At 52.3% G+C, this 26301-nt stretch overlaps 1 protein-coding gene across 4 annotated transcripts in view; it reads right to left on the reverse strand.

Annotated features, from left to right (window-relative positions):
• ACLY (ATP citrate lyase) overlaps nucleotides 1-26301 on the reverse strand; it is a 40607-nt gene that overhangs the window by 11231 nt on the left and 3075 nt on the right. For 2 of the 4 annotated variants that reach the window (XM_014833662.3, XM_044744342.2), the window contains 19 exons: nucleotides 24531-24712; nucleotides 23231-23353; nucleotides 21169-21231; nucleotides 20499-20689; nucleotides 20010-20089; nucleotides 18766-18896; nucleotides 17843-17961; nucleotides 16855-16991; nucleotides 16039-16100; nucleotides 14269-14386; nucleotides 12194-12348; nucleotides 11621-11711; nucleotides 10449-10478; nucleotides 7696-7837; nucleotides 7224-7392; nucleotides 5297-5401; nucleotides 4297-4493; nucleotides 2225-2306; nucleotides 1485-1595 (listed from right to left, as the gene is read on the reverse strand). In XM_014833662.3, coding sequence (XP_014689148.1) covers nucleotides 1485-1595; nucleotides 2225-2306; nucleotides 4297-4493; nucleotides 5297-5401; nucleotides 7224-7392; nucleotides 7696-7837; nucleotides 10449-10478; nucleotides 11621-11711; nucleotides 12194-12348; nucleotides 14269-14386; nucleotides 16039-16100; nucleotides 16855-16991; nucleotides 17843-17961; nucleotides 18766-18896; nucleotides 20010-20089; nucleotides 20499-20689; nucleotides 21169-21231; nucleotides 23231-23353; nucleotides 24531-24689 — 2265 coding nt within the window. In that variant the 5' untranslated portion in view covers nucleotides 24690-24712. The remainder of the gene's footprint in view (nucleotides 1-1484; nucleotides 1596-2224; nucleotides 2307-4296; nucleotides 4494-5296; nucleotides 5402-7223; nucleotides 7393-7695; nucleotides 7838-10448; nucleotides 10479-11620; nucleotides 11712-12193; nucleotides 12349-14268; nucleotides 14387-16038; nucleotides 16101-16854; nucleotides 16992-17842; nucleotides 17962-18765; nucleotides 18897-20009; nucleotides 20090-20498; nucleotides 20690-21168; nucleotides 21232-23230; nucleotides 23354-24530; nucleotides 24713-26301) is intronic. The other 2 variants (XM_014833665.3, XM_070483257.1) reach the window with 1 other exon arrangement.

Here is a 26301-nt window from a genome sequence, read left to right on the forward strand (position 1 = left end):
GCAGTCAAGAAGAAAGAGAATCAGGAACAGCTTCATGGAACAAGTGGATTGAAGAATGGAAATGAAAAGTTGCCAAGACCTGTATGTGCTAGACCTTTACAATTACTTCCTTATTTAAGCCACACAACAACCCCACATCAGCCCATTTTACAGCCCAGGAAACTGAGGTAGAGAGAAGCTATGTGACTTGCCCTGGTCACACAGGATCACCAAGAGCTGATTCTCAAGCCTGTAAAAGCAGAGCTCATCTCTAAAGGATGGGCAGGACCCCATGACCCAGCCCCCCTCCCCTTTCACCTACTAGGAAAAAAAATACACACACATATACAGTTAACACTTACCAAAATGGATCATAATATAAGCATTTACTAGACCCCACCCTTTCTTAGATTTAATATACCTTAAACTCTTAATATACTGACATATCAAGATCCACCTCATTCTTCTCCTGCCTGCCTGGTTTTCTGTTACACGGCTGTGCCAGGGTGACAGTCCCCTCCTGACCGGCATTTAGGTTGTTTCCATTTTTGGCCATTACAACATTACAGTGAGGATCCTTGCACATATACTCTGAAATATTTTGTATGCATACCCATAGAGTAAATCTGTAGAAATGGAACTGCTGGTTTGGAGAGGTGTGTTTTACAACTGGACAAATATTGCCACTTAGAGGTGGGCAGGAAGCTGCAGGGGAAAGGGAAGCCTCCTAGGGAGAAAGAGCAGTGTGACGAGGCTCACTGGTAGGAAGAACTGAGGGTTTAAGCGCAGGGATTGTCATCGTTGCAGGAAGCCTTGAAGGCCAAGTTTTCCCTTCATAAATACACAGCATGAGGACAGGGCCTTCCACTCAGAGCCTGCTCAGCTACTGATGAACTGACTGGCGACAAGTGGTGGTTTCCTCGGTTTTCAAGGCAGAGGCTTCTCTAAGCCAGAGCACAGGGGCCAAAGTCTGGCTTACCAGACCCAGGTGGAGAGTGTGTGTATCTCCCATCTCTTACGTGCTGTACTTAGAATCTGCTGGCAGGCACTTCCACTGACGTCATATCACGTTAACACATCGAGAACAAAGCTCCCCTCCTTCTCCCCACACAGAACTTCTCACATGCCCCTCCCAGCTCTGTGCCTGGGGTGTGTCCTCTCCCCGCTCGGCCTCTTCACTCAGCAAACTCCTTCTCATCCCTTAAGACGCAGTTCAAGCATCACCCTCTCAGTGACGCCTCAACTCCTCCAGACAGTGGTTGCTCCCTACTCCGAGTAGGGGCTCAGGGCCTTGATCTAGCCTTAATCTGCTGATTAATTTGTCTCCTCCAACTCAATTTCAGCTCCTAGAGAGCAGGGCCCCAGCCGGACCTTGTAGCAACGATGCAAGTAACCAACATTTGTTGGAGGAACTAGCTGATAATATTAAGATGACCACACGGTTCACCTCAAATGCCCCTCTTGGCTTCTCAACCCCCGCCCAGGAGTGACCTGTCCCGGCGTACCTCGGAGGAGAACATGGTGGCACAGGTCCCGATGCACCAGCAGACCACCGGCTTGGTGATGCGGCCCTCCTGGATGCCCCGGCAGATCTTATACTCCTCAGTGCCCCCTATCTGCCGAGGAACAGGGACCGAGAAAGCCCACAGGTTAGTGGGGCCCATGCTGAGTGCTCCAAGAGCAGCAGTGCAGCAGGAAGGCCTGTCCCACATCGGGAGGGGCCAGAGTCAACAAGGGTCCTGAGTTACAACCTGGTTATAAACCAAGGGGACGTGGCTCTAGCAAATAATAGCCCGGGAGATTGAGATCAGATGGAAGGAAGACATGGGTATTCCAGGGGAGTCCCTGGGACCCCCCTTCCTGATCTCACAATTATTGAGGACTAGACCTGATCAGAGGCACAAGCAAGGGATGGGGTTATAGGACTCTCCCAAGTTTAAAAAAATGCACTTTTTACTCCAGCCAACTATGCACTGCCAGCCAGGCAGACCATGGCTAGCCAGTGCAAAGCTCCTCCTTTACTGGCACTAAATGTCCTGTGGCACTGGGAGGCACAATTCCTTTTTCAGGAACAAACAGAGCAGTGTTAACAGTGACAACCTCTAGGCCCCAGAGTCTAGGCGGTGTGATTACCAGGGACAGTCATTTTAAGTTATATACAACCAAAGTCCATGAATTTTTTAAAAAACTGAGGTCATACATTACTTTTGCAATCAGAAAAAAAAATTTTTTTTAAATAACTCACCTCTCCAAGAACCACAATCATTTTGACTCCTGGAGTGTCCTGGTAACGTAACACATGATCCATAAATGTCGAGCCGGGGTACCTGGGGAGAGCAGGGGGGCATATGGGATCAGGAGGAGATGTGGGGGTGTGTATACAGGTGTGGGAAGCACGCTTGTACTAGGAACACTGTGGGGTCTTCTTGGTGTGGATGCCCAGGGAGGGTCCAGAGATGCCTTAGGGATAACGGGGGGCGAGGAGGAGGCAGTAAATGGCGCACAAGGGAAGAGAAGGGTAGGGAGGGAAGAGGAGTCAGTAAGCCCAGAGAGGCTCGCTTGGAGTAAGAGGTCCTGGAGAGTGCATGTCCACAAATACTTTTTAAAAGGGAACCTCACACCTCTCCTCTTGAATATGGGTTGGATTTCATGCTTAGCTTCTAATATACAAAATGTGGCACAAATGATCCTGTGATATTGACTTCCAAGGTGGGGTTATGAAAACAACGCTTCTTTCTGGCACTCTCTCTGTATTGCTCACTCTGGGGGAAGCCAGCTGCTGAGTCCTTAGGACTCCAAGCAGCCTGTAGAGAAGCCCAGAGAAGAACCCTTGCCAGCCACGTGGAGCAGCCTCTTCCAGCTGAGTACGGCCCTGCTGACGGCTGACTGCAACCCCGAGGGTAGATATTTACTGTCATTTGAAGCTTTGTTGTGTTTTTTTTTTACACAGCAATAGATAATTAATACAATGTGCAAACTATGTTTTAGGAGGGCAGGCTATTGCTAGAAGGTTCATATATAGGTCTGTATATATATATTTTTTCCTACTGTCACATGAGTCTTTTTGTCTGCAAAAAGATTATTTAAGGCCATGCAAGCTTCTCTGCAGATCTTCATGTGCTTTTGATATGCTCAAGAGAAGTGGAATTAATGACTGACCACGCCTACATGAAGCCTCCATAAAAACCCCTCAGGTACGGGGGTTGGAGATCTTCGGGCGAGTGAACACACCAAGGTGCTGGGAGGGTAGTGTGCCCAGAGAAGGCATGGAAGCTCCCGGCACTGCCCCCCTCACCTGCCTTGTGCATCTCTTCCATCTGGCTGTTCCTGAGTTGTATCCTTTTATAGTAAACTGGTAAGCGAGTAAGTAAACTTTCCCTGAGTTCTGTGAGCCATTCTAGCAAAGGATCAAACCCGAGGGGGGGGGGGGGCGGGTCATGGAAATCACCGATTTATAACCAGTCGGTCAGAAGTACCAGAGGCCCAGACTGGTGACTGGCATCTGAAGCAGGGGCTAGGGAGGCAGCCTTGTGAGCCTCAGCCCTTAACCTGGAGGAACTGATGCTGGTCCAGGTGGATAGTGTCAGAGCTGAACTGAGTTGGAGGACAAGATTTGGTGTCTGCAGAGAACTGGAAAACGGCTTCATGTGGGAAAACTGCCTCCACATTTGGTGGCCAGAAATGTGAGTGTGCTGGCAGTAGAGAGTAAAGGAATAGAGCTTTTCCTTTCCCTATTACTAACTACACTAACACTTAGTGAGTACATACCAAGTGCCAGGCCCTGTGTTAGCCGCTTTGTATACATGACCTCATTTAATCCTCCCAACAACCCCATGAGGTGGGTGGGATTATTTTACCCATTTGATATGTGCAAATGATGGAGGTCTAGGGAGAGTAAGTCACCTGCCCAGGATGCACCCCTGGGTAAACAGGGAAACTCAGATTTCAACTCCTTTGGTCCCATCTCAGAACTGGTCCCGCTAACCACTGCACTCTGCTGCCTCCCTATGGCCACACCTCAGACAACAAACAGAATTACCCCCAAACCCCAAACACCTTTTAAAAGCATCTTTCCCTTTTAGCTAAGGGCCAATCTTCCTCACCAAAAAACCATACCTTAAAAAACAAAACATCTTTCCCTATATTTTCTGATTTTAGGCTCATGTCAATCCTGAGACAAAAGGAGAATTGCCCCACTTTATGGACTTCAGCAACATTCCCATGCGCTTGAAACCCAGCAGCAGCAAGCAGAGATTAGAGGACTCAGGGCCCTGTCTCCCAGCCTGCCACACTCGGTGTGGCCCCCTAGCTGATCACCTGTCCCCGCCAATGGCCACGCCCTCATAGACACCATCTGTGGTCCGAGAGATGATATTGTTGAGCTCGTTGGACATGCCCCCAGAACGCGAGACGTAGGCCACGCTGCCAGGGCGGTACAGCTTGGAGGCCAGGATGTTGTCCAGCATCCCACCTGTATTCCCAATCTTAAAGCACCCGGGCTTGATGCCTCCAACCTGCAGGGGCAGAAACAGCAGTCAGGGAGGAAGAGTGAGCTCCTGACTGACCACAGAATTCAGGGGAATCACAGAGCCCGGTGGGACCTGCCCAGCCCACGCCGGCCAGGCTGGGGAGAAAATGAACCAAGAAAGCTAATAGCTGCATTGGGTTTCTTGCTTAGGAAGAATCTCGTCTCCCCCGAGAGACATTACACAGGAAAAAGAGAGCCTTATTTGTAAAACACAGCTTACTGTTGCAGATTCAGATATGTGTACTCGGGGGTAAGGAGCCTCCTTTGCTCTAAAAGGGCGACAACTCCCAGGAAAGGCTTGTAACACAGGTGTGCACCTCTGCTCAAAACCAGGCCCTGCCTCTGAGATGAAGGGTCCCCTGGTTAGTTCAGAAATCGTAGCTTCACACAAATTTTTAATGCAACAACTGAATAGAAACACACAACAAAAAAGTATTCAGAGTGATTTCTTCTTACATGAAGACCTTTGGGTAAAAAAAGCCTCCACGTGGATTTTCCTTTGGTTTCTAGTCAGAGGAAGAATGGAAGACTACACTGTGGTTATATGAGGGGGGACAAACACTTAAAACTCGAATTCTTCTCATCAGCCGCTTGGAACCATGAAGGTGGTAAGGACTGAGCGGAGAACCCTTTAAAAAATTAACTGGAAATGGACAGACTGACTTTCAGCAGGTACTCTCAATCTTTTTAACCTAGGAGGGAGACAGAGGAGTCAACAAGGGGGCTTCCTGAGGACCAGACTTTATGAGAGAGCCTTAACGTAAAAGGCTTTCCAGAAGGCATGCTCACAGTGGCAGGTCCAATGATGGTCACGCCCTTCTGGTCCGCCTTCTTGATCAGCTTCCTCGTGAGGGCCTCAGGGATGCCTTCAGCTATGATGGCGATGGTCCGGATCTAAAGGATGACAGCAGTCCTTCCCCGTTAACTTTTTTCGCTTCAGGTGGGCAACAGGCAGCAACCATTCAAGAACCCACCCCCACCCCCTTCCCGGCTCTAAGGACAAAGTACTGCTAACGATAAGCACCCCCTTCTGCCCACAGGCCTCTGTTTCTATCCCGATCATGCCAACCCTCTCCCAAAAAGAGAGGCATGGACACCTGAAACCGATCTCCGTTGGTTAACACCGTGGTGACGCGGTGACCAATCAGGAGCCAATGTTCCGAAAACTTGCTACATACAGTCAAAGCTGCTATATTCTCTCCCATCCAAAAACTCATGAGACTCAGACCCACCTGTTCGCCCTCTGTCCTGGTGCCCGCTCACAAAGCATCTATCTACGGCTTTCTGCACTGTGCCCTCTGAGTGTCTGACTCTACATCCCCACAGGACCAGGCCAGTATATGACAGAAACAAGCTGCTTCCACACTCAGACCAGGGAGTGGGCTGGGGGAGGAAGCCAGAGCAGGTGGGGATGGAAGAGAAAGATCAGGGACCATCTCTGACTCTACACCAGGGGCCAGCAAACTTTTTCTAGGAAGGGCCAGATAGTATTTCAGGTTTGTTGGTCATGTGGTCTCTGTGACAACGACTGAACTTTGTCTTTGTAGCATGAAAGCAGCCATGGACAATCTGTAAATGAATGAGCACGGCTGTGTCCCAATAAGACTTTATTTACAAAAACAGGCAGAGGGCCAGGTTTGGTCTTTGGGCTGTGGTCTGCCAACCTCTGCTCTAGACTAAAAAAGCATCTCATTTTCAGCAGGTACACTTTTGTTTTTGCTTCATTTAGATGCCAAACAAGTTTATGTTTGCAGTCATAAACCAAACTAAGCCAGGCTGGGATCAGACAATAAGTTTGAACAGAAGAATCAGTATCTTAATCCATAAGGGCTCTTAGGAATTATTAAGAAAAAAGACAAGGAGAGGAGGCCAAGTCACAGAATACAAATGGCCAATAAATGTTTTTAAAAGCTCATCTTAGTTAGTAATCTAAGGGATGCAAATTACACAGAATGCCTATCATTTTGTCAAATCTGTTTTTAAAATCCAAACACTCAGCGTTGGGAAGGGTCCAGGGAAATGGGCATTCTCTCACTACTGATGGGCGTTTGCGTCCATACGACTTTTCTGGAGGGCACCTGGGCAAGATGGAGCAAAGCCTTGCAAATCTGCACATTCTGACGCAGCAGTCTGACTTCCAGACGTTTATGCTGGGGAAGTTATTAAGGATAGATGCAAATGTTAATCCAAGATGCTCAGCAGAAGACTTGAAAAAGCAAAAGTGATGTCGCCAATAAATACTTATTGACGTAGAAAGAGTAACTGAAGAAAATGGATCAGAAAATGGTTATATACGATATTATTCCATTTGTTCCAATCCAGGAAAAGGTGTGGAGAAGGATGCACTGAAACGTCGGCAGCCACGTTTCTGGGAAACGGGACTTGAGGTCTTTATACTTTTCATTTTACTTACCAGTATTTAAATTTCCTACAATAAATATGTAATAATTTTCTAATAAGGAATAAAGTGCTTTTGATTCTGTTTTTAAAGCCAGTCTCAGCAGGCTCAGAGAGGGTCTAGGGGGCACAGACAACCCTCAGCTGACTCTGCGTCAGCCCAGGTCAGCCCACCTGCCCTCGGTTACTACACTGCCTCCCGAAGGTCAAGTGTCTCCAACCACTTTCACCCTGATCACTGGCCAGTCCCGAGTCCCAGGCCCTTTGTCCAGTCAGGAGCTCTCCCTGCTCCCCCGCCCCCCAGGGCCCCAGGACCTACCTGCGCATAATTCATGGTCTCAATGGTACTGTCATAGGCAGAGCGGAGAGAGGCAAAGCTGATCAGCACGTCTACCTCTGGGTGTTTCTTCATGGCATCAGCCATGTTCTTGAAGACAGGGATCAGGATCTCCTTGTGACCCCAGTAAAACTTCTGCTTGTGGTCCCCGCTGTGAGAAAGGTGGAGGAGGAATCAGGACACCCTCAACCTGTCAGGGCTGGGGAGGGGAAGGCCAAGGGTACGAGCTTTCCCAGAGGGTGGAAAGGCAGGCCTCTGCCCTCTAAGAGATTCTATCTGTAGGAAAACACCCCCTGGAATACTGACTGCTCCCAGCAAATCCCAGCAACACTGATCTTTACCAGCAAAAGGGATAACCAGCTGCTCCCCGAGCTTAGGCTTAGTGAGGGAGGAGACTGATGGGGAAATCCCACCAGGCAGCTATCTCCAGCCTCCCTGCCGTAGTGTGACTCACGTGAAAGGGTAGACCATGGCAGCCACTGAGGGCTCATCTCGGGAGCACACGTAGTCAAAGTCCAGCATGCCCTGCACGGCCCGGGTCTGCATGCCCCACACGATGGCCTTGGTGTGGCGGCTGAAGAGGGTGGCGCTCTTTCCTGGTGGGCAGAGACACAGCGAGTGCACCCCGAACACACACCCCCTGGAGACCCACAGGGGCTACCTGCCAGACCCCTCCACACCCTGAGTCCAGGGAGGCTGGCTCATCAAAACTGCAAAGGAACGTCAAGAGAATGGAATCTGGAGAACCTGGGGGAGAGGTGCCTTGATTTCTCCTGGGAAGAGGTAGCAGGAGAGAAAAAAGAGCTCAGAAGACCTGCCTGGCTGGTAAATAGCTCAGCAATGAACAGAGAAGGGACTCCGTACACAGAGCATGGCCCACAGGCAGAGAATGCCTACAGGACCGCTCAGGTTCACAGGACGGCAGGTAATCAGCCTCCTGCTTACATGTGACTGGCGGCTTGATAAATTATTTTTAAAGTCACTGGAAAGAAACGTTAAGCTCTCCCAATTATGGTGGCCACAGGACTTTAATCAACTCCCCACCAATCCTTATAACCTGTAAATCTGGACATAAAACAGCTCGGGTCAGCATTTGAATTCTCATGACTGCAAGCCAGTGTAGGTCCAGGGAAGAGGTTTGCTGCAGCCTCATCTATAACTGAGGTTCTGGCCTGGGGTCAGGCAGGGGCAGGGGCAGCACGCTGGCCACTCCTCCTGTCCTCCTCCCTCTAATGGCCGGCTCCTTCCCGCTCAGAACCCAGCTCTTAGAGCTCTTCAGTGGCCCAGGAAGGCATTAAGGGAAGAAGGAGGGAACAAAAACAGCTGGCAGAAGTACACTCCTCCGCCTGGAGGGAAAGGCCCCTTCACTACTCTGCTGGGGAGACAGTGTACCCGCTTGGTGGCCTCTGGTACTAAAGAACCTACTGTACTAGTGCAGACTTCGCTAACCAAATTCGAGGTCCGATTAAACAAATTTAAGAGATAACTTTCCCAAGGTACGTAGGAGTCTCATCCCTCTGCGGGCTGGCCTCTTCCATCGCAGCCAAGAGCGTCTCATGACAGCAGGCTCCTGATGTTGCAAATACCTGAGATTTAGTGTCACCCAGACTCATCTGGATTCCAATGAGACATGAGATCACAGAACAAGAGAAGACACCTAATCCAGTTCCCTCACTTCCCGGTCCCAGGAGATTAACACCCAGAGATGCCAAATGATGGAGAGCCTAGGTCATCTAGCGTCAGAGCCAGGATCACACCCTAACCTTAAGATGCAACTCAATTGCAGCTGAGGAGGAGGAAGATAAGCCAATGTGGCACTCCCGCTCCCCACTCTCGAGGGAACCCACACCCGAGTCAGCATGGGCTTCTGTGCACACACACACCTCTGTCTACCCAAAAGGCTACAGAAATCAGAAAAGCCTGGAAGCTCTATAAATCCACCTGCACCTCCAGCATGAAAGGGGCAGACCTAGAGCGCTCACCACCTTGAGCACAGAGAAGCCAAAGCTGAAGGGGGCAACCCTCAGCCCAGCAGCAGCAGGGAGGCCTTACAGGGAGCCCCCGCTCCAGGGGCTAAGCACCTTAACCCAGCCTCCTCCTCCGGCCCTGCTGAGGGAGGCTCACCCCAGCAGTCTGTCTTCCCTCCCACTTCTCAGCCCAGCTCAGGGCCTGCGGGGAAGAATACCTCCTCCCGGGTTGGAAGAGCTCTCTGAGAGAGACTCGCCCCTGTTCTCTGCACAGGCCTCAGCCTCGTGTCTGGTCTTTTAGTAACAATGGATCTTACCAGAGGCAGAAAATGTAGGGATTAGAGGTAGATGGTCAGAGGGCTGCATTCTGGGCCTTTCTGGAGACATCAGCATGCTGCCTAGTTACTCATTCCCTCCCCTTAGCAAGGAGTCAAATGTCGTCATCAGAAGATTCCCCTGCCCCAGGGTGGAATTTCCCAAAGCTGCAAGTGTCAGAAGTTAAATGGAAGCCCTGATGCTTTGAAACGATGAATCTATTCAGCTCGGTCATTGGTGAATGTGTGTGCCTGTGCATGCAGGTGTGAGCATGCGTGAGCATACTCAGAAAACACCTGTCGTAAGCAGTGACCTCACACACCAGACAAAGCCCAGATCCCCTCTACAAACTGCACATCCTTCTGGGTTTCTCTCTCTCCTTCTCAAATCTGTCTTCCACCCAAACTCTAGAGAAATCTAAACTCGTCCCTGGTATTGGGAGTTCTGGGACGAAGTCGGCAGTGGTGAGGCTGAGGTGGTAAAAGTAAGCAAAGGAAGACATCATGAGACGGAGATGAGAATCGGGGTGGTCCATGACCCCCTCCTCGCCCACTGCACTCTGCCATGCCCCTTTCTGTTTCGATGGCTCCATCTTTCCCAGGACGATCCTCCCTCCTGGACACCACTCCACTCTCCGAGGCCGTGGGCCTGGCTCTGGCTCCTTCTGCACTCTCCACCCTCTTCCTATGTGGAGCCAGAGACAGCCTCATGGCCAGGAGAGCGCTGAGTCAGGGCTCACACTAAGCAGGGCTGGGAAGGGAGGGAGAGCGAAGACTAGGACTTGGGGGCAGGTAACACTGAGGCAGGCACAGAAAATATCCCAGACAACACTGCAACCCACTGGGGAGGGGAAACGAAGCACACGGTAGGACTGTAACCCGCTCACAAGCCGCACACAGGGCTGGGGCGGGCAGGGGCATCCTACCTTGCAGGGATCTTGGACTTGGGACTGAATCTGTCAAAGAAAATGACCAAGGCAACTGAGTGACCCGCTGATGGCTGGAGGTTTCAGAGGGACAGGGTGGGAATAGGGAAGGGTCCCACGGACAAGTCTTGTAAGGCTGACACCCTCACCATCTCCGTCTATTCCACAATAGACAGGAGTAAAGCCGACAGAAGAGGAGAGAGCACCGATCAGCAGAGCGGAAGCGAGAAAGGACCAAAGCGGGCAGAAAGGGGGCAGGGGGGCACAAAGGCTTGGAGGGTGTGCTGAACACCAAAGCCCCCCAGCCCCGTGGAGTGACAGCTGGCCCAGTCCCACCCTCCTAATGCCAATCTTGTTTTGTCCCCATGAAGCACAATAAGATGATTAGGCCAGCGTGGGGTTGGACCAGTCATTCTGTGCTATGGACAAAGCTGCTGGTTCAGGGGCCACAGGGCAGTGGCTTCCAATCCCAAGTGCCTGGAGCCAGTGGCACTATTTCACAAAATGCCTTAAGCCCGTCCTGTGTGTACCAGGAAGAGGTTGCACAAACCCAGCAGCCCAGGGCGGACTAACGCCAGTCGCCTAAGGCTGGCTGCAAGGGCCAGCTGCCAGGGATCACATCATTGATGAATCAGAGGACAGAGAGACCAAGGAGGCACAAATACAGAGGGGCTGGTAGACGCCGTGTGCTCTTATGGCAGGCTCGCAGGAAGGGAATGTCTTTGTAGGAGCCTCAGGATAATGGGGGTGGTGGTGGGGCGGCTCGGGAGCCACTGATATGGGTGCTTGCTCTCCCATCCAGAGCTCCGGGCTCCTGGCCTCCCCTTAAGAGGAGAGTCTGGGAGATCTTCCCATCTCCTGCTATTTCTGTAGCCCTGTCTCCCCCGCAGCCTCCCTGCCCAGCTCACACCCCCCCCCACAGGAAATAAGCAGGTGGCAGAGAAGGCAGTGGGGAGTGAGGTGGCCCAGGTGCAGCGTGGGTCCTCAGCACCGGGAGAGCCCTCGGGGAAGGCTTGAGTCATCACACCCACGTGATCTGTTCCCATCCCACGCCCCACACCCACTCTCACAGCAAAGCCCAAACTGCTTGCCATCCGCCTCTGCTGGCCCAGAAAGAGAAGGAGCCCAGAAAGGGAAGGGGCACAGGAAGGCCTGAAGCCGCTGGGAGTTACCTTGTGGCATGGCAGGCTTTGCCTTCTTTGCAGGTGCCACCTCATCAGCCCTAGACTCAGAAAAAGACGCTGTCCTGCTGGGGGCTGGAGTCTGGCGTGGGACAAGGAGAGAGAGAAAGAGTCACAGGTAGCAGCTGAGAAGAAAAGCCATTAGCCCTTAAGGCCTCAAAGAAATCAGGTTCCAAAAACTATGTACGGCACTGCTCTTTATAAGCTACTTCCAAAAGTACCATTCTAACCACCTCTTGAGACAGGAATTAGTATTGTCCCCACGCTATAGATGAGCAAACTGAGGCTCTGGGCAGGTACAATACCTGCCAAGGTCCCTCCCTCGCCAGGATTTGAACTCAAGTCTGATTTAAAAACTTATGGTCTTTTCATTATACATCTTGACTGGGGCAGAGGAAAACTGGCCAGAGATCCAGAAACCAGCCATGTAATACCTTCCCCCCAAATTTCCCCAAGGCCCTCAAATGGGTAGAGGAGGGACGTTCTGTCCTTGACAGGATGGGGGTGCAAGGGGCAGCACAGAGGGCATGGCATGCTTTAAGGCGGAGGACGGCCGGCACCTACCGATGTGCTCCCACTGGCGTTGAGGAGGAAGTTTGCAGTGTGGGCCGCCGTGGGCGGCTGATTGGGGATGGGCCGGTGGCCCAGGGCCATGCCCACAATGGCTGTCATGTGAGTCTCGGTGCCAAAAACATGGATGGGGATCCCAGTGGTCTTCCCTGTGAGGGAGGGAAAAGAATCATCATTCAGGTCTTCAAATAAGTGCCCAAGTTCCCAAGACTCTGCAAAGGTCCCTTTTGAGTCCTGCCCGATGTCTGGTACTTTCTGTGTCGACACTCTCAAGCAACCACAGGCATTATGAGAGTCTGCACTCCTTCCACACACAGCCTGGACCCTGGCTCCCAGACCAGGCCTCCTGGCCTGTAGTTGCCATGCTCCAGCCTTCTTGGCCTGGCCTCTGTTCCCAGACACTTGGGCTCATTTCCCCTGGGCTCTGACCCTGCTTCTTCCTCCGCATGCAGCTCTCAGCCCAGATCTTCACCCAGCTGCTCTCTTTCATCACTCAGCTCAACTCACCTGCCACCTCCAAGGAAGGCCTTCCTGACCTCAGCAGTCACTCTCCTCCCCATACAGATCCCTATCTGACAGCGTTTCCTCAGAGTCACTGTTTGTTTAAGGTCCCAGCCATGACTAATACTCATGTGTTGCCCCAAGGGCTGGACCCATGGCAGCTATGCAGTTTTAGAGGAAAACTAGGACTTTGTACCACTTCAAGTGATTTACATGGGTTAAGTGTTTGCCATGGATGCCAGATTTGGAAAAATGGAAAGACGGAAAAATGCTCAATCAGAGGACACGCTCACTGAGCAAGAGTGTCTTATGTTTGTCACCCCTGTGGCACTTCACGTGAAGCCCTGCTCCACACGCGACTGTTCTTTGCAATGGGGCCTGCACTTTTACTTAAGCCCAAAGCTGCTGGTCACGAAGTTCATGTGTTTCAAGTTCAATCAGGTCAACTTAGGGAGACCTGATTCTAGCCCTGACTGATGAGATGTGGTCCTAGACTTGAAAGCTCTGGTGTGAGGTCTCATGAACCTACAGGAGACACTCAAAATGCAGAAGGGAGAAGGGAAATCAAAAGGCATGCTGCACCCTCCCCCTCATCTCAGTGAGGGGCAGCCTTCTCCCATTCCACCAATTACCAGACCCTTCCCTGCTGATCCCCCACATCCAGGCCACCAGAGGTTGGGCCTGACCCCTTACCTCTGTCTCCCTCCACCTCTACCCTCAGTCCAGGCCACCACGCTGTCCTGGCCTGCTGTCACAGCCACCTAAGTGGTCTGCCTGCTTCTACCCTGGATGCCCTTGGGTCTCTTCTCCACCCTGAAGCCAAAATAACCCTTTCAACCCTAAGTCAAAGTGTGTCCCTCCCCTGCTTAAAGTCATCCAGCAGCTGCCAGCCCAGGGTCACAGCCAAGTGCTCCTGGGACCTGTACTTGCCCCACATGTCTGCTCCCACTGCCTCTCTGCCTCTGTCTCCCAACACCCTGCCCCTCGCTCCCTAGGCCCCAGTCCCAGGTCCTCCCCACTGGTCCTGCGCGCAGGCAGCTCCCACCTCGGGGCCCTGGAACTTGCACTCTCCTCTGCACACAGCCACCCCTGCCCTGCTCCCTCCTCTCCCCCAGGTCTTTGCTCAAATGTCACCTTTTTGGTCAACCACTCTGATTACTCCATTTAAAACTGCCCAGTCCCCTCCCACACATGCTATTTACCCTGCTCTTTGTCCTTCATGGCACTTAGCACTACAGAACAGTCAGTGTTCTCACCTGCACGAGGGCTTGCTGTCTGTCTGCTGTGCGTAACCCCAGTGCTTATGTAGCACAGAGCCCAGCACAGGGCAGGTGTGCCACAAATATTTGCTAAGAAAATAACTGAATGAAAATGTGTTCCTGCCTATTCTGAAGTTTAGGACAGGTGCTCTGTGTCAGAGGAGGGCAGAAAATGGAAGTAGAAGCAAGCTGGACATGCAGAAAGGGCAGCATGGGAGCACAGGTGTGCCCAAAGACGTGCTCCTTCAGGAATCCCAAGGAGGCAGGCCACCAAGACACAGGGTGGGAGGGAAAAGTCCCCCATCTTACCAACTTCTCCCATCACCCGTAAGCCCTCTTGATAGTTGGGGCCACCTCTTCGGACAAAGATCGTGACCTCGTGCTCCTTCAGGGGGCCCTGGTAATCTCGAATCGCTCTCACGATGCCCTGAGAGGGACAGAAAGGGGCAACAGACACGTGACTAAAAATAAAGCAGCCCTTTGGGCTGGCCTGGTTGCGTAGTGGTTAAGTTCACGTGCTCCGCTTTGGTGGCCCAGGGTTCGTAGGTTTGGATCCCAGGCATGGACCTAGCACAGCTCATCAAGCCATGCTGTGGCGGCATCTCATATACAAAATAGAGGAAGACTGGCACAGATGTTAGCTCAAGGCCAATCTTCCTCACAAAAAAAGTTAAAAGTAAGGCCGCCATAAATCAATTAATTATATCCCTGACAAAAGTACCAGGGACTGCTCCTCCTGAGGCGTGGCAGGCCCTGGCAGTCATAAATTTTACATGTGTGGACTGAACTGTGAACTAGCAACCCAAAGGCTAGGATATGTCATCACTTGTAAGGTTGCTGAGGTGAGAATTTGGAGTCCTGGGGAGTCACACGCCTCCATGGGGAGGTGCTGGGCCTCCAACGTGGGTGGGACTCTGGTCTCTCTCTTGTCCCATCTACAGTCATTCTTATCATCTGTTCTTGCAATTTAGGGGGAAAAATCTATGCCAGGCTCCTATGCAAGAGTTTTCAGATGTATCAGGACATGGGCTACTTAAATGTCAAAGTCCTACAAAAGCTCCTTCAAGCAGTTTAGGGGACTAGCCCTTGTAACGGGATCAACTTTGGAACCGCAGGAGAATGTACAGGTGTGCGCCAGTTCTGCCTCTCCAGACAGAGGGCTAGTTTACTGGGTCAGGAATCCAGCGCGCATCAGGCAAGGCATTTCACCCAGAGCTTGATACCCAGTTCCTGCTCCAGCCCTAGGAGGCCTTATCACCAGTGCTGCCTTTAGTACAGGATTGCTCAGAAATTAAAACAAATGTTGAGGTTGACCTGACTCAGATTTGTCTGTTGAATCAGGTCGAATTAGGGACACCGTGTTTTAAGCAGGACTGATGAGGCCTGGTCCCCCACTTCTGGAGAGCTTAGCCTTCCAAGGTTGACATTTATTTATTCATTATTCTCAAAAGTTATATGGAATGACCAGATGGAGCACATTCTTCTTAATAGCTTCAATGAGCATCTGACAGTGTGGAATAATAAACGGCCTCCTGAGGTGGCTGCCTTTTGAGACATGTCAGCTCTATCATCCTTCTTGATCCCTGACCTGTGCAGAGGGACCCAAGCACACGGGCCCCCGGCTGGATGAGCAGGAGCCCCAGATCATCAAAACACTGTCCTCACTCTGACCTTTTGGAGAAGGAGCTGCTGATGGAGAGACACAGTCTAGAAGCTGTAAAGAACCCAGAGAGTCTCACAACGGAGTGTTAAAAAGGAGGGTCAACTGAGCCAATTCTTCAAGACTTGGTCCTGAAAAGGAGGAAGGCAGAAATTCCCCTTGTCCTCACACTTCAGATGGGAGACTGATGGCCCAGCAAGCGTCAGCTACTTGCCCAGAGACACACAGCTTCTGATCCAGATCAGCCCCAGTGTCTTCTGCATCTCCACCAAGGGACCTTAGGGCAAGAGCCCCTACCCAGACTGGGTAACGCACGGGAACTTGCTTCTGTCTGAAACCTTGCTTGTGGGAACCTCCCTCCCCCGCTTCCCCTGAAACCACACTCCCCAGAAACTGCACTGTCCCCTGCTGCTGGTTACCTTGAATGTGGCAGCCACATTGGTGAAGTTTGCGATGCTGCCTCCAATGATGAGGATCTTGCCTGGGTTTGGAATAAGACAGAAGTCAAAAAAGGGTTAGTGCCACAACTAGAAGGACCCACAATAAAGAATATACAACTATGTACCAGGGGGCTTTGGGGAGAAAAAGGAAAAAAAATAAAATCTTTAAAAAAAAAAGGGTTAGGAAGGTAGACTTGAGCATCCTGCCAGAAATCAACCAGGAGAGTTCTCTTTCCTCTGAGCGAGGGTCCCCCAGCTGTTAGGAGGTATCAGTGCAGAGGCGAGGGGGAGAAGGCTGGTCTTTCCTGAGGTCTGCCAGCCTTATCAGCTCAACTCTCCATGACCTACACCACCGAGCAGGTGGTTAATTCAAACCCACAGACTCTCTACATCATTCCTACTGGCAACCCAGCCTGGTTTCTGGATACCCCTGGTGGGAATCTCTATCCAGCTTAAGGGAAGGGGAACTGGTATGTGTAGCCCCCAAATACTGGACAGGGAGTAAAGGGTGGCTGGACTCGCACAGCCCAGGTAACAAATGTCTAAGTGGGTCACGAAGAACGAAGCTTACAGCAGTCAGAGTAAGACGATGCTGCCACTGCCTCCCTTGCACCTGCTCATAGGGTGTCACATACACATCACCATTGTGCAGCCAGGCAAACTGAGGTCTAGAAGTTAAATGACTAGCCTAGATTGCAAAGGACCAGGACCACAACCTCAGTGCCTCCTAGCCCAAACCTCTTCCCACTGCAGGACGCTGGGCTGTCCTGGGGAAGGAGCATGTGTGCGTCTCACCATCTGGGTGCTTCTCGCGGGTCATGAGAGAGAGGATCGTCTTGGCATAGTCGTAGGTCTGCTGTTCGCTGGGGGCACCTGAGTACTCCCCGTAGTTGGCCAGCTCATTGACACCTCCTAGATCGCAGATGGTATCACTGCCGGGGAGACACGGAAGTCAGTGCTGGCTCTGACTCAAGCCGCAGAGGGTGGCAGCCTGGTGCCTGGGAGGACACGCAGACAACCCCGAAGCCCTGAAGTCAGGCTGTGGAACTGACCTCTCACCTCCCACCCTCCAGCCCCACATGCATCACCCTTGAAGGTTAACTGTGCTGCATCAGACTCTCCCGGGCAGTGCACTCTGCCTGCCCTGGGCCAGGGGAGGCCTTGGAGCGCCAATGGTAGGGAAAATGCACAAGGAGCACCTCCTGACAGAAAGGAAAAAACACACATTCCAGGAGTTGCTGCCAGGCTGCCCAATAGGGAAGGAAAACTGCTGCAGCCGAGGAAAGAGCCCAGCCAACCACGGGGGGACATGCCAGAAGCCAGCAGACGCTGACTGTGCCTCAGGTGAAAAACCCCCAACTACTACAGAGGGTGCAGAATATGATCCCAGTATTTCTATGAAGTGTGGAAGTATGAAGACTTATCCAGGCACTCAAACTCCTGGAAGGACACGGCAACGCAGCCACCGTGGTGCCCTGGTCGGGGAGGGATGGGGAACCGCCAGGCAACATTCACTTTGTCTCATTTTCTGTTTTTGCTGTACCTTTGCATGGAGAACACGTGACTAATTATAAGATCTAAAACTACTAACAATAACTTCATCTTGAAGTAAATAAGAAGGTGCAGGCCCTCACCAGCGCCCCTCAAACCCCCCTGGGATGCCCCACAAGTTCCTGCTCTGCACCAAGGTGGGAAACTAGAGACCTCCAGAAATGAAGCAACCTGACCCAGGTCACGTACGTGTGGACCTGGCTAGCACTCCTTCAGCAGCCCCCTCAGTCACCTGTACACGACAGAGGCACCACCTCCAGCCACCATGGTCCAGATCCTCCCCTTGGGGTTCAGCAAGGTCAGCTTCAAGCTTGCCCCACTTTTGGCATCCAAGTCTGCAATGTAGGCTTCCTAGGGACCACACAGCAACAGGTGGGTGCCCTGGGGACACCCCCTTCACCAGGTTCCAGATCCCAAGACCCTCTCCTCCCCTTTCCCTGGAGATGCACGAAGAGGTCATCAATTACCTTAATAAGGTCAGGGAGAAGGGGCTCTGCAGGGCCCTATGTGCCCGGAACATGACGGTGTCTTCAAGTACCAAAACCACCCACAGCCACAGTCACCGCTTGGGGACAAACTTCGCAACTCCTTTCTCTGACTTCAAGTCTTTGGCCCTCTGCCCAAGTCCTGGTCCTTGCAATATCACTCTGCTTCTATCAGGGCCCCCAGTCCTAGCATCTTCCTGCCTAGTTCATCACATACCCCTTCCCCCTCCCCAGACCCCACCCTGTCTCCTGGCCCAGCCCAGCCTCTTCTCTTGGCCTGGATTACATCACCCGGGTTTGATCCTGCTGTGAGGACCTCTCAGAGGACAGGGTGGGAAAGAGCAATTAAAATTCTCAGCAAGCGGCTGAGAGAACTACCTTCCCAACAGGATTGGGGGGGCCACTTGGAATTATTGAGAAGCAAGAAATCAAGTTAAGAGCCCAGGGAGGCTGATTGAGAGAGAAGTCTAAAAGGATTTCTGGCCAGGATTCAGAGGCTTGGCTGACTCCCACCCCATCCCCTTTGGGGTTTTAAGAAAATTAAATGGTTCTTGGCCTTCCTTTCCCTGCCAAATATACTGCCCGCAAGGGGGGGCCAGATGCTTATCTGAGATTAGTCACCCTCCCCCGGCCCCCATCAGTCTCCATCTTCTCCCCAAACCAGCCTTACCTCTGGGTAAGCCTCCCTCCCGAAGGGCGGAGGGAACTCTATATCGCCCCACTTCACTTTGCAGATGTAGTCGGCAGTGGCATCCACCTTGGCCGCCAAGTCAAGGACATAGACGCCATCTTTGGTCACGACTGAGAAAAGCAGAGGCAATCAGACACCGATCCACAGGCAGAAGTGACCACCAACATCCAAACCCCCAGACTTCCTCACACACCGCTCCCACGGGGTCCCACACAGGCCTAACAATTCCCTAGCTTGTCAAGAAACCAGAAGGGCCGTTATAGAGACAGAGCCTTCCCCCATTAAAGGGAAAACAAATCCTGTTAAGACCAGCTTCCCCTCCTTGACCTAAGGTAATATGATAGTAAAGTTTGTCTTAGTTGCCACAGCAATTTTTAAACATTTTTATAAAAGGCTACACTCCATGCCTTAAATATTCTAACCATTTACCCAGCCAGGGCCCTGCCGTTAAAAAAAAAGTATTTTGAAGACCCCCACTAGGTATGTACATCTGGGTTTCCTGGGGTCTGGCTAGGGGAAGCCTCATTGTCGAGGGTAGTAGGAAGCCATGGGTGCACTGGGCCCCCAGCCAGCAGGGTTCATTTACTGCCACCTCACTGGAATCCATCTTCCGCTTCCCCCAGGGCCATTTAGCTAATTAAGTTAGCACAGAACCATCTGGCCCATTAGCCCCAGCTGGAATCTAGAATGAGGACTTTGCCCTGAGAAGCCCCGGCCAGAACCAGCTCACGCCATCTGCCTCCTTCACAGCACACAAGGCTTGGACCAAGGTCCTCTCAGCCTTGGTTGTCAATGATTGACCAACTCCCAGAGGGGGAACTGCATGGGGGCCTCCGAGGACAGAGAGGTGAAAGAAGGGCCTGAAGGGTCAGACCAGTGCAGAGGCAGGCCCGCTCCTGGTAGAACAGGCTGACCCACTGGCAGGAACGGCCACAGAGCGCAAAATCAGATCAAAACCAGGAACTCCCCATCACAGAACCAATGAAGACCAAAAACAGGAGCTGGAGTTGGTTAAAGAGAGGAATAATCACTGTCTTCTGAGAACGCAGAACCAGGAGCCTGCACTCAAGGAGCCTGGAGAGGACTCTGCACACACGCCTGTCAGTACTGCCCTCTACAAGTGGGCGTCTGGTCCTCCGAAAGTCAAGGCCAGGGTTACTATAAGCACAGGGGCCCCATTATAACTGGCCCTTGCCCCAGCCCACCCCAGCAAAGCCAGTTACCAAGGGGGTTGATCTCGAGGTAGGTGAAGTACAGATCCTCATAGAAATTGAAGAGGCCAGAGATAAAACTTGCTAGAATTCTAAAGGCGGGGAGAGAAGGACAGTCAGTCTATCAGGGAAGCGGGCTGAGCAGCAATCACACTGCCACTGACAGCTCCACTTCCCAACACCTGCCAACCCCTCATTTTCTTCTGCAAACCCTGCTCCCTGGACATGGCTCTTCAGCCACTGAGGCAGAAAGAGCTGTCAGGCACAGGGCCAGACAAGGAGGTGCCAGACAGATAGGGGCAAGGAGGTGAGGGATGCTGACAGCATATTTCAGTTGGAGTGAGCCTCTCCCCTGTCCCCAGCTCCCCTCCTTGGGACAGGGAGGGGCTGTGCCTACTGCCTGCTCCCACCTCCCACCCTCTGCTTTCCCTGCTGTGCCCAGAGGCTGCTGGCCTTCCCTGTCCCCCTGCTGCCACCTCCCTACCAGCCCTCTCACTCAACTCTTTCTTGTCTTCAGGGGCGTGAACCAGCAGGTGCTTCTTGATGTCCTCAGGACTCAGCTTCTCATCCACAGCGACGAGCAGTTTCTGGGCTTTGGCATCCACATCACCCACATCCACACCCCCCTCATGGTGGAACAGGACGTAGTCCCCTTCTCGGGTAGCATAGATGCAAACGTAGAACTCCTCCGCCTTACAGGGGAAGAGAGCACCACACGGGTGAGGGGGACTGAACTGGGGATGAGTGGCCCAACTCCTGCGGTCTCATTTCTAAAACCCAGTAGAGAACATTCACGAGGGATGACCTGTTCACCAGCTTTCCCTCGGGAACAACAGGAGAAGAGAGGCCACTGCCTCGCCGGGGGACAGTCCAGACTGAGCCAGCACGACCTGATCTGGGGGATGGGGTCCTGCCTTCAAGCCTTTCTCATCCCAGCACTGGGAAGTCCCCTCTGTTACCAGCCCTGATTCCTCCCTGCTGCAAACTAAGCCCTCTCCTTCATCTCTGGACTCCCTGCTCCGTAGCATCCTCAGATCCTCAGCACAACTTCAGAAACTTTGGTCCCTTGACTTTGCTCCAGCAGCCTGATTTCTCCTCTCATCATTTTGGGGTCGAAAAACACAAAGATCCAGGAGGAAGAAAACCCAGCTTGGAGCCACCTCACATGTACCTGACTGTGGGGGACAAAGGGTTCGATCAGAAAGTTCTTGAGGAAGCCTCTGGCCTTGCCAACCTATGGAGATAAAGAGAGAGAAAGCTCAGATGGGCAGTGTTTCTCACCACCCAGGGCAGAAGGAGGGATGGCCCTGTGCTCCCTCTACCTCAGTGTCCCATCAGAGGTGCGACCCAAGCACTACCACAACACTCAGCAAAGAGATTTCTCCAGAAACCAGGGCAATGGGGTCACAGACCCCTAAGCCAAAGAAGTCCTCAGGAGAGCCCCTCTTCCATCTGCTTGCCCTTCTGCCAGCCACACTTCGACACGTACCGATCTTGCACATTCTTATTCTGCCTCCTCTGGAGGATGACAAATGAGCTGCAACACTGCCCTAACCCCAAAAGCAAAGATCAGGAGTCATCCCCCTGATGTCGTCACACAGACTAAAAAGCTCAGACGGGCTGGCCCTGTGGTGTAGCGGTTCAGTTCACACACTCCGCTTGGGCAGCCTGGGGTTCACAGGTTCGGATCCTGGGGGCGGACATGGCACCACTCATCAAGCCACGCTGTGGTGGCATCCCACATAAAACAGAGGAAGACTGGCACAGATATAAGCTCAGTGACAATCTTCCTCAGGGAAAAAAGAGGACGATTGGCAACAGATGTTAGTTCAGAGCCAATCTTCCTCAGAAAAAAAAAATGTTAAATTAAAATAAATAAATAAATAAAAAGCTCAGACAAATCAAGGCTATCTATCCCACAGCTCAGGCAAGGAGACCCAGCCCAAGGACACGAGTCCAGGCATGGGGAATTGGGGGCAGGGGGGAGCTGGACAGGGAAAACTTTTCCACGCAGACTTTCCTGACTGAGGACAACAGGCCTGCAGAGCTAATCAGTTTGATTGGATCCCTGGTGGCAGCCAAGGCCAAAGAGCCCTCATCCCAGCATGCCCTGAAGGCCCCACCCGCCCGTGCGTCATTGCTGAGTCAGGGACCAGACAGTGATCCATCAGAGGTAATGAGCCACTCCTGCCAGGGCGGACACTGCTGCCAGCTCAGATGTCCCCGACATCCCCCTCCCAACAGCCAGCTGAGGAAGAGGAAGCGTGATGACCTCCCTGGGGATACTGCTCAGCCCCCAACCCTGCTGCCTCTGCCCAAAGGCCCGGTAGCATGAAGGTCAAGACCCCTCTGCCCCTCGGCCCGTGTACAACTTCAAGGATCCCTCTTCACCCACGACAGCCAGAAACTGGGGAACTCACATAAAGAGCTGATTTGAGGAAGTTCAGTAAGAGATAAAGACAGCTCCACTGCCACCTTCATCCTACTTCTGGGGCAGCCAAGGAAGAGAACACCTCTCCCCTGGTCCCCGGTCACCCAGGATGGGACAAAGAACAGTGTGGATGGCACATCCTCCCCAGTGTAAGCCAAGCGGCAGCCCGTTCCCTCCCCTTCAGTCTCCAACTCCCTCTGGGAGTGAGAAGAAAAGGAAAGGCAACTTTATTTCTGAGCATCTCATAGCCTTCCTAAGCCATACTTCACTTCAGCTCTCTCATCTACAGAGTTGAAATTAATCACCGAGCCAGGAGAAGCCAGGAACTGGATTTACTCTTCAGTATTATTAACAGTCTCATCCTAGGTTCTTGGCTCAATAACATCTCTGCCTAAACGATTCTGCATCTCCCTTCTTCAACTTTTTTTACCCACCATCTTAGGTGTGCATGTCAGGACAAGCTACCATACGCTCTGCGGAAACTGGCAAGAAAGGAGTTCCCAGAATGGGCCTCAGAGTCCCACCTCCATGACAGTCATTAAAGAAACAGACCATTTCCACCTGGCTCTCAAACTGTGTTGGTGTTCCTTTTGCAGCACATCTTGCCATTTCCTGACAGGGAGAGCTGGCAATGAGCGCCAGGACCGGCCCTGCTGCCTCAGTCAGCTCTCAGCACTCCCACCTTTCCCAGGCTGCAATTTGATCGGTTGCGGGGGTGATCCACAGGGTAGCTGAACTGGAGGCGACCATGTTTGCTTCTGTTACCATAACACGTCCACCCCAACCCTATACCCAGACTCACGGTGGCCTCCTGTCCCAGCCGTGGCTTCAGCCAGGACTTGACCCCATCCAGAGTAAGGTTGACCCCAACTAGGCCCAGCTTTCCACGCCGTTTGATCAGCTGGTCTGGCTTGACCACCAAGCTCTGGAACGAGAGGAGGTTGTATTCAGAATGAGGAAAGAGAGGGTAGAGTAAGAGGTGATAGTCTGGGGACCCAAAGCACAGGACAGCCTGGGTGGCTTCCCATCCACTCTATTCGCAAAGCCAACCCCACCCGGCTCCCAGAAGCTTCTTCACCTATCCCAGCCTACATCTTCTGACAAGCAGAAATCTAGAGCCATCTGTGCCCAGGATGGACCTGGCACAAAGCAGGTGCTCACCAAATACCTGCTAAATGAATAAGTGATCCCCCACAATCCCTACATGGGATCTTAGCTCCATTAGACCATAAACTCCTCAGAACATGGACAGCGCCCGAGTTCCAAAAGGAAGAACAGAGAGACAGAGCGTTGGGGTGACAAAGGACCTTAGAGGTCATCTTGTCAACCCCATCCATGTCTGAAAACCATCTACAATCCTAAGCAGCCCCTAGCACTGATCATACACCTCCAGGGCCAGGAAATTCACTATCTCTGGAGGCAGCTTCGTTTGTGGTTGGGTTGCCTCATAGTGGGGGGAAATTTGCATCTCTGAAACCCCCACCATTGGTCCTAGTCCTGCTCTCTGGGACCTGCCAAAGATGTCTAAGCTTCCCAAGCCTTCCCAACAATGGCCCTGCAGGGATCTGAAGAGAGGAGCCTCTGCTCCAGGCTGGCCCTCTCAGGGCCATTAGCCATTCTACACAAAGTACAACGTCACACTTCCTCATGGCCCATTCCTGATATGCTCCACTTTGAAAGGGGGAGGGGGTACATACCTACTTTTTATTGAGCACCTACCAAGTGCCAGGCAGCATACTAAATGCTTTCCAGACATTCACTAATCTCTATGGCCCACAGGGTGAGTGTTATGAACATCTGACATCTGGGGAATCCAAAACTCAGAGGTGAAAGGCTTGCCGCAGGTCACATGGTTAATAGACAGAGCTGCAATGTGGACTCCAGTTTGTCTAGTTCCATGCTGGTGCTCTGTAAATCATGCCAGAGCGCCTCAAAATGCGGAGCCCAGAGCTGGACACAGAACTCTGCCCAGCTCATGCACTGCGCACTGATGCAGGGAGTCTGCTACCACGTGACCCACTCGGACATCTCCAACAAACTGACCCTTTCTCTTCCTCAGACTCCAGGCCTGGAAGAAGGGCCCAGGAGGTGGGAAGGCTCACCTGGCTGAGCAGCCAGGGGTGGTCCTGCAGCAGGTGGGCCCAGTCTGTGTCAGGGGTGACCCGGGCATACTTGAAGCGGTTCTGGATGGCTGAGGTGGTGCAAATATACTTGTAAAGGAGTTCTTTGCCCGTCTGCTCTGAGATCGTCTTGGCCGACATGGCTGCAGAGGCACCTGCTCTACCTGTCGGGGTAAGAGGAGCTGGTCAGAAGAGGCAGGGCAATAGAGACCCACGCCCAGCTGCCCCCAGACAGGAAAACAGATCTTAGCCCTTCTCAAGAGGGAGAAAAACAGCTGCCTCAGCAGGAGAGATAGAAGGGAGATCTCAAACAGCACTCTTGATAGCAAAGAAGGAGGATCAGGAAATGATGGGTGAGGGAAGATGGAGAAAAACAAAGGTGGTGTTTCCCCTGGGACTCTTCGCCTCAGCTGCCTCTAGGCAAACCAGTTCACCCATAACCACATTTGTCCTGGAGCAAAAGGTAGCTGGATGGGGACCAAGAATCCCAGTGGTGTGACCCAAACCTGAGTGTTGTCCCACCCAAGGCAGGCACACAGACACTGAAACACATCCTTTGCCTCTTACTGATGGGGAGCACAGCCAGAACTGTGCAATGCCAGCATTACTCCCCTCGACAGGTTTCATCCCCCCCACCCAGACTCACCCATTTCACATGCTTACACACACCACCAGTTGGAGGCCAGGCCAGCAATCTACTCAGCCTCAGGCAGAATCGAGCCCCCAGGAGCAAAGGGGAAGAGTCATCTCAGAGCTCATTTCTCCATAGACACTAGCCGTCCGGCCCTGACTTCAGAGTAGACACAAGGCTGGGCAACTGTGACCTTCAGTGCATCCCACCCTCCCCACTGAGTCACTTGGCTGCTAATTCAGAGCAAAACAGAGGCCTCTCTGGGGACGACTCTGTACCGGTCACTTTAAGTGAGCCAGGGCTGGGGGAGGAGGCAGAAACCATCCTCAGTCACATGTATACAGAAATTCATCTTGTGGGAGCCCTGGGAGGTACACTGAGATTCAGAACCCTATTTCTCAGATGAGAAATAAAAGCTCAGAGGGGTTAAAACAACTTGCCCACGAAGCCTAAGCAGGGGACTCAAGACTTGAATCCAAACCTTCTTATTCCTAGTCCCCAGAAAACTGCACACCTCAACCCAAGAGAAAAGACCATTTCTCCAAGAAATAGGCCATGTCCTCTCTTCAGCTCACAAAAGAGTCTATGATGACAATTTCTTCATCTTCCCTTCCCATTGCTTTGTCCTGACACACCCTTCTCCCACAGGTAGTGACAGGACAGTTGGGGAGAGGAATGAGGGAGGGGAAGGGAAAGGAAGCCCAGCAATTCATGCCAAGAGCTTGGCCAGATCAGGAAAAGTCAGTCCTGTCTCTCCCACAAACAAGTGAAGTTGTTCAATTTGCTGGGGGAGAAAAGTCAAGTGCAAATAAAGGAGGGTGGAATTAGGGAGCTGGCTAGTTTACACATGCAGGAAAGTTGGTGTCCATCCCCAGCTCAGGAAAGGCCAACATTCCAGATGCCACTCTGCACCTCCCTCTCAGTTGGCTAGGCTGGGACTCAGGTTCTAATGCTGGCTTGGCCAGCTCCCTCAGCCTCCCAGCTAGCCTTCAGCTGGGCACAAAGGGCACATTCAGTCTGGCGTCTGGCTCAAAGTAAGGTAGCTGGGAAGGGGCTCACAGATGTTCCCTTTTCTGGCTTTCCCCTGGGATGACTTCCAGCTGCTTCTGCACATGAGTTTCC

The sequence above is a fragment of the Equus asinus genome, chromosome 13 (assembly GCF_041296235.1).
Source record: "Equus asinus isolate D_3611 breed Donkey chromosome 13, EquAss-T2T_v2, whole genome shotgun sequence".
Classification (NCBI taxonomy): domain Eukaryota; kingdom Metazoa; phylum Chordata; class Mammalia; order Perissodactyla; family Equidae; genus Equus; species Equus asinus.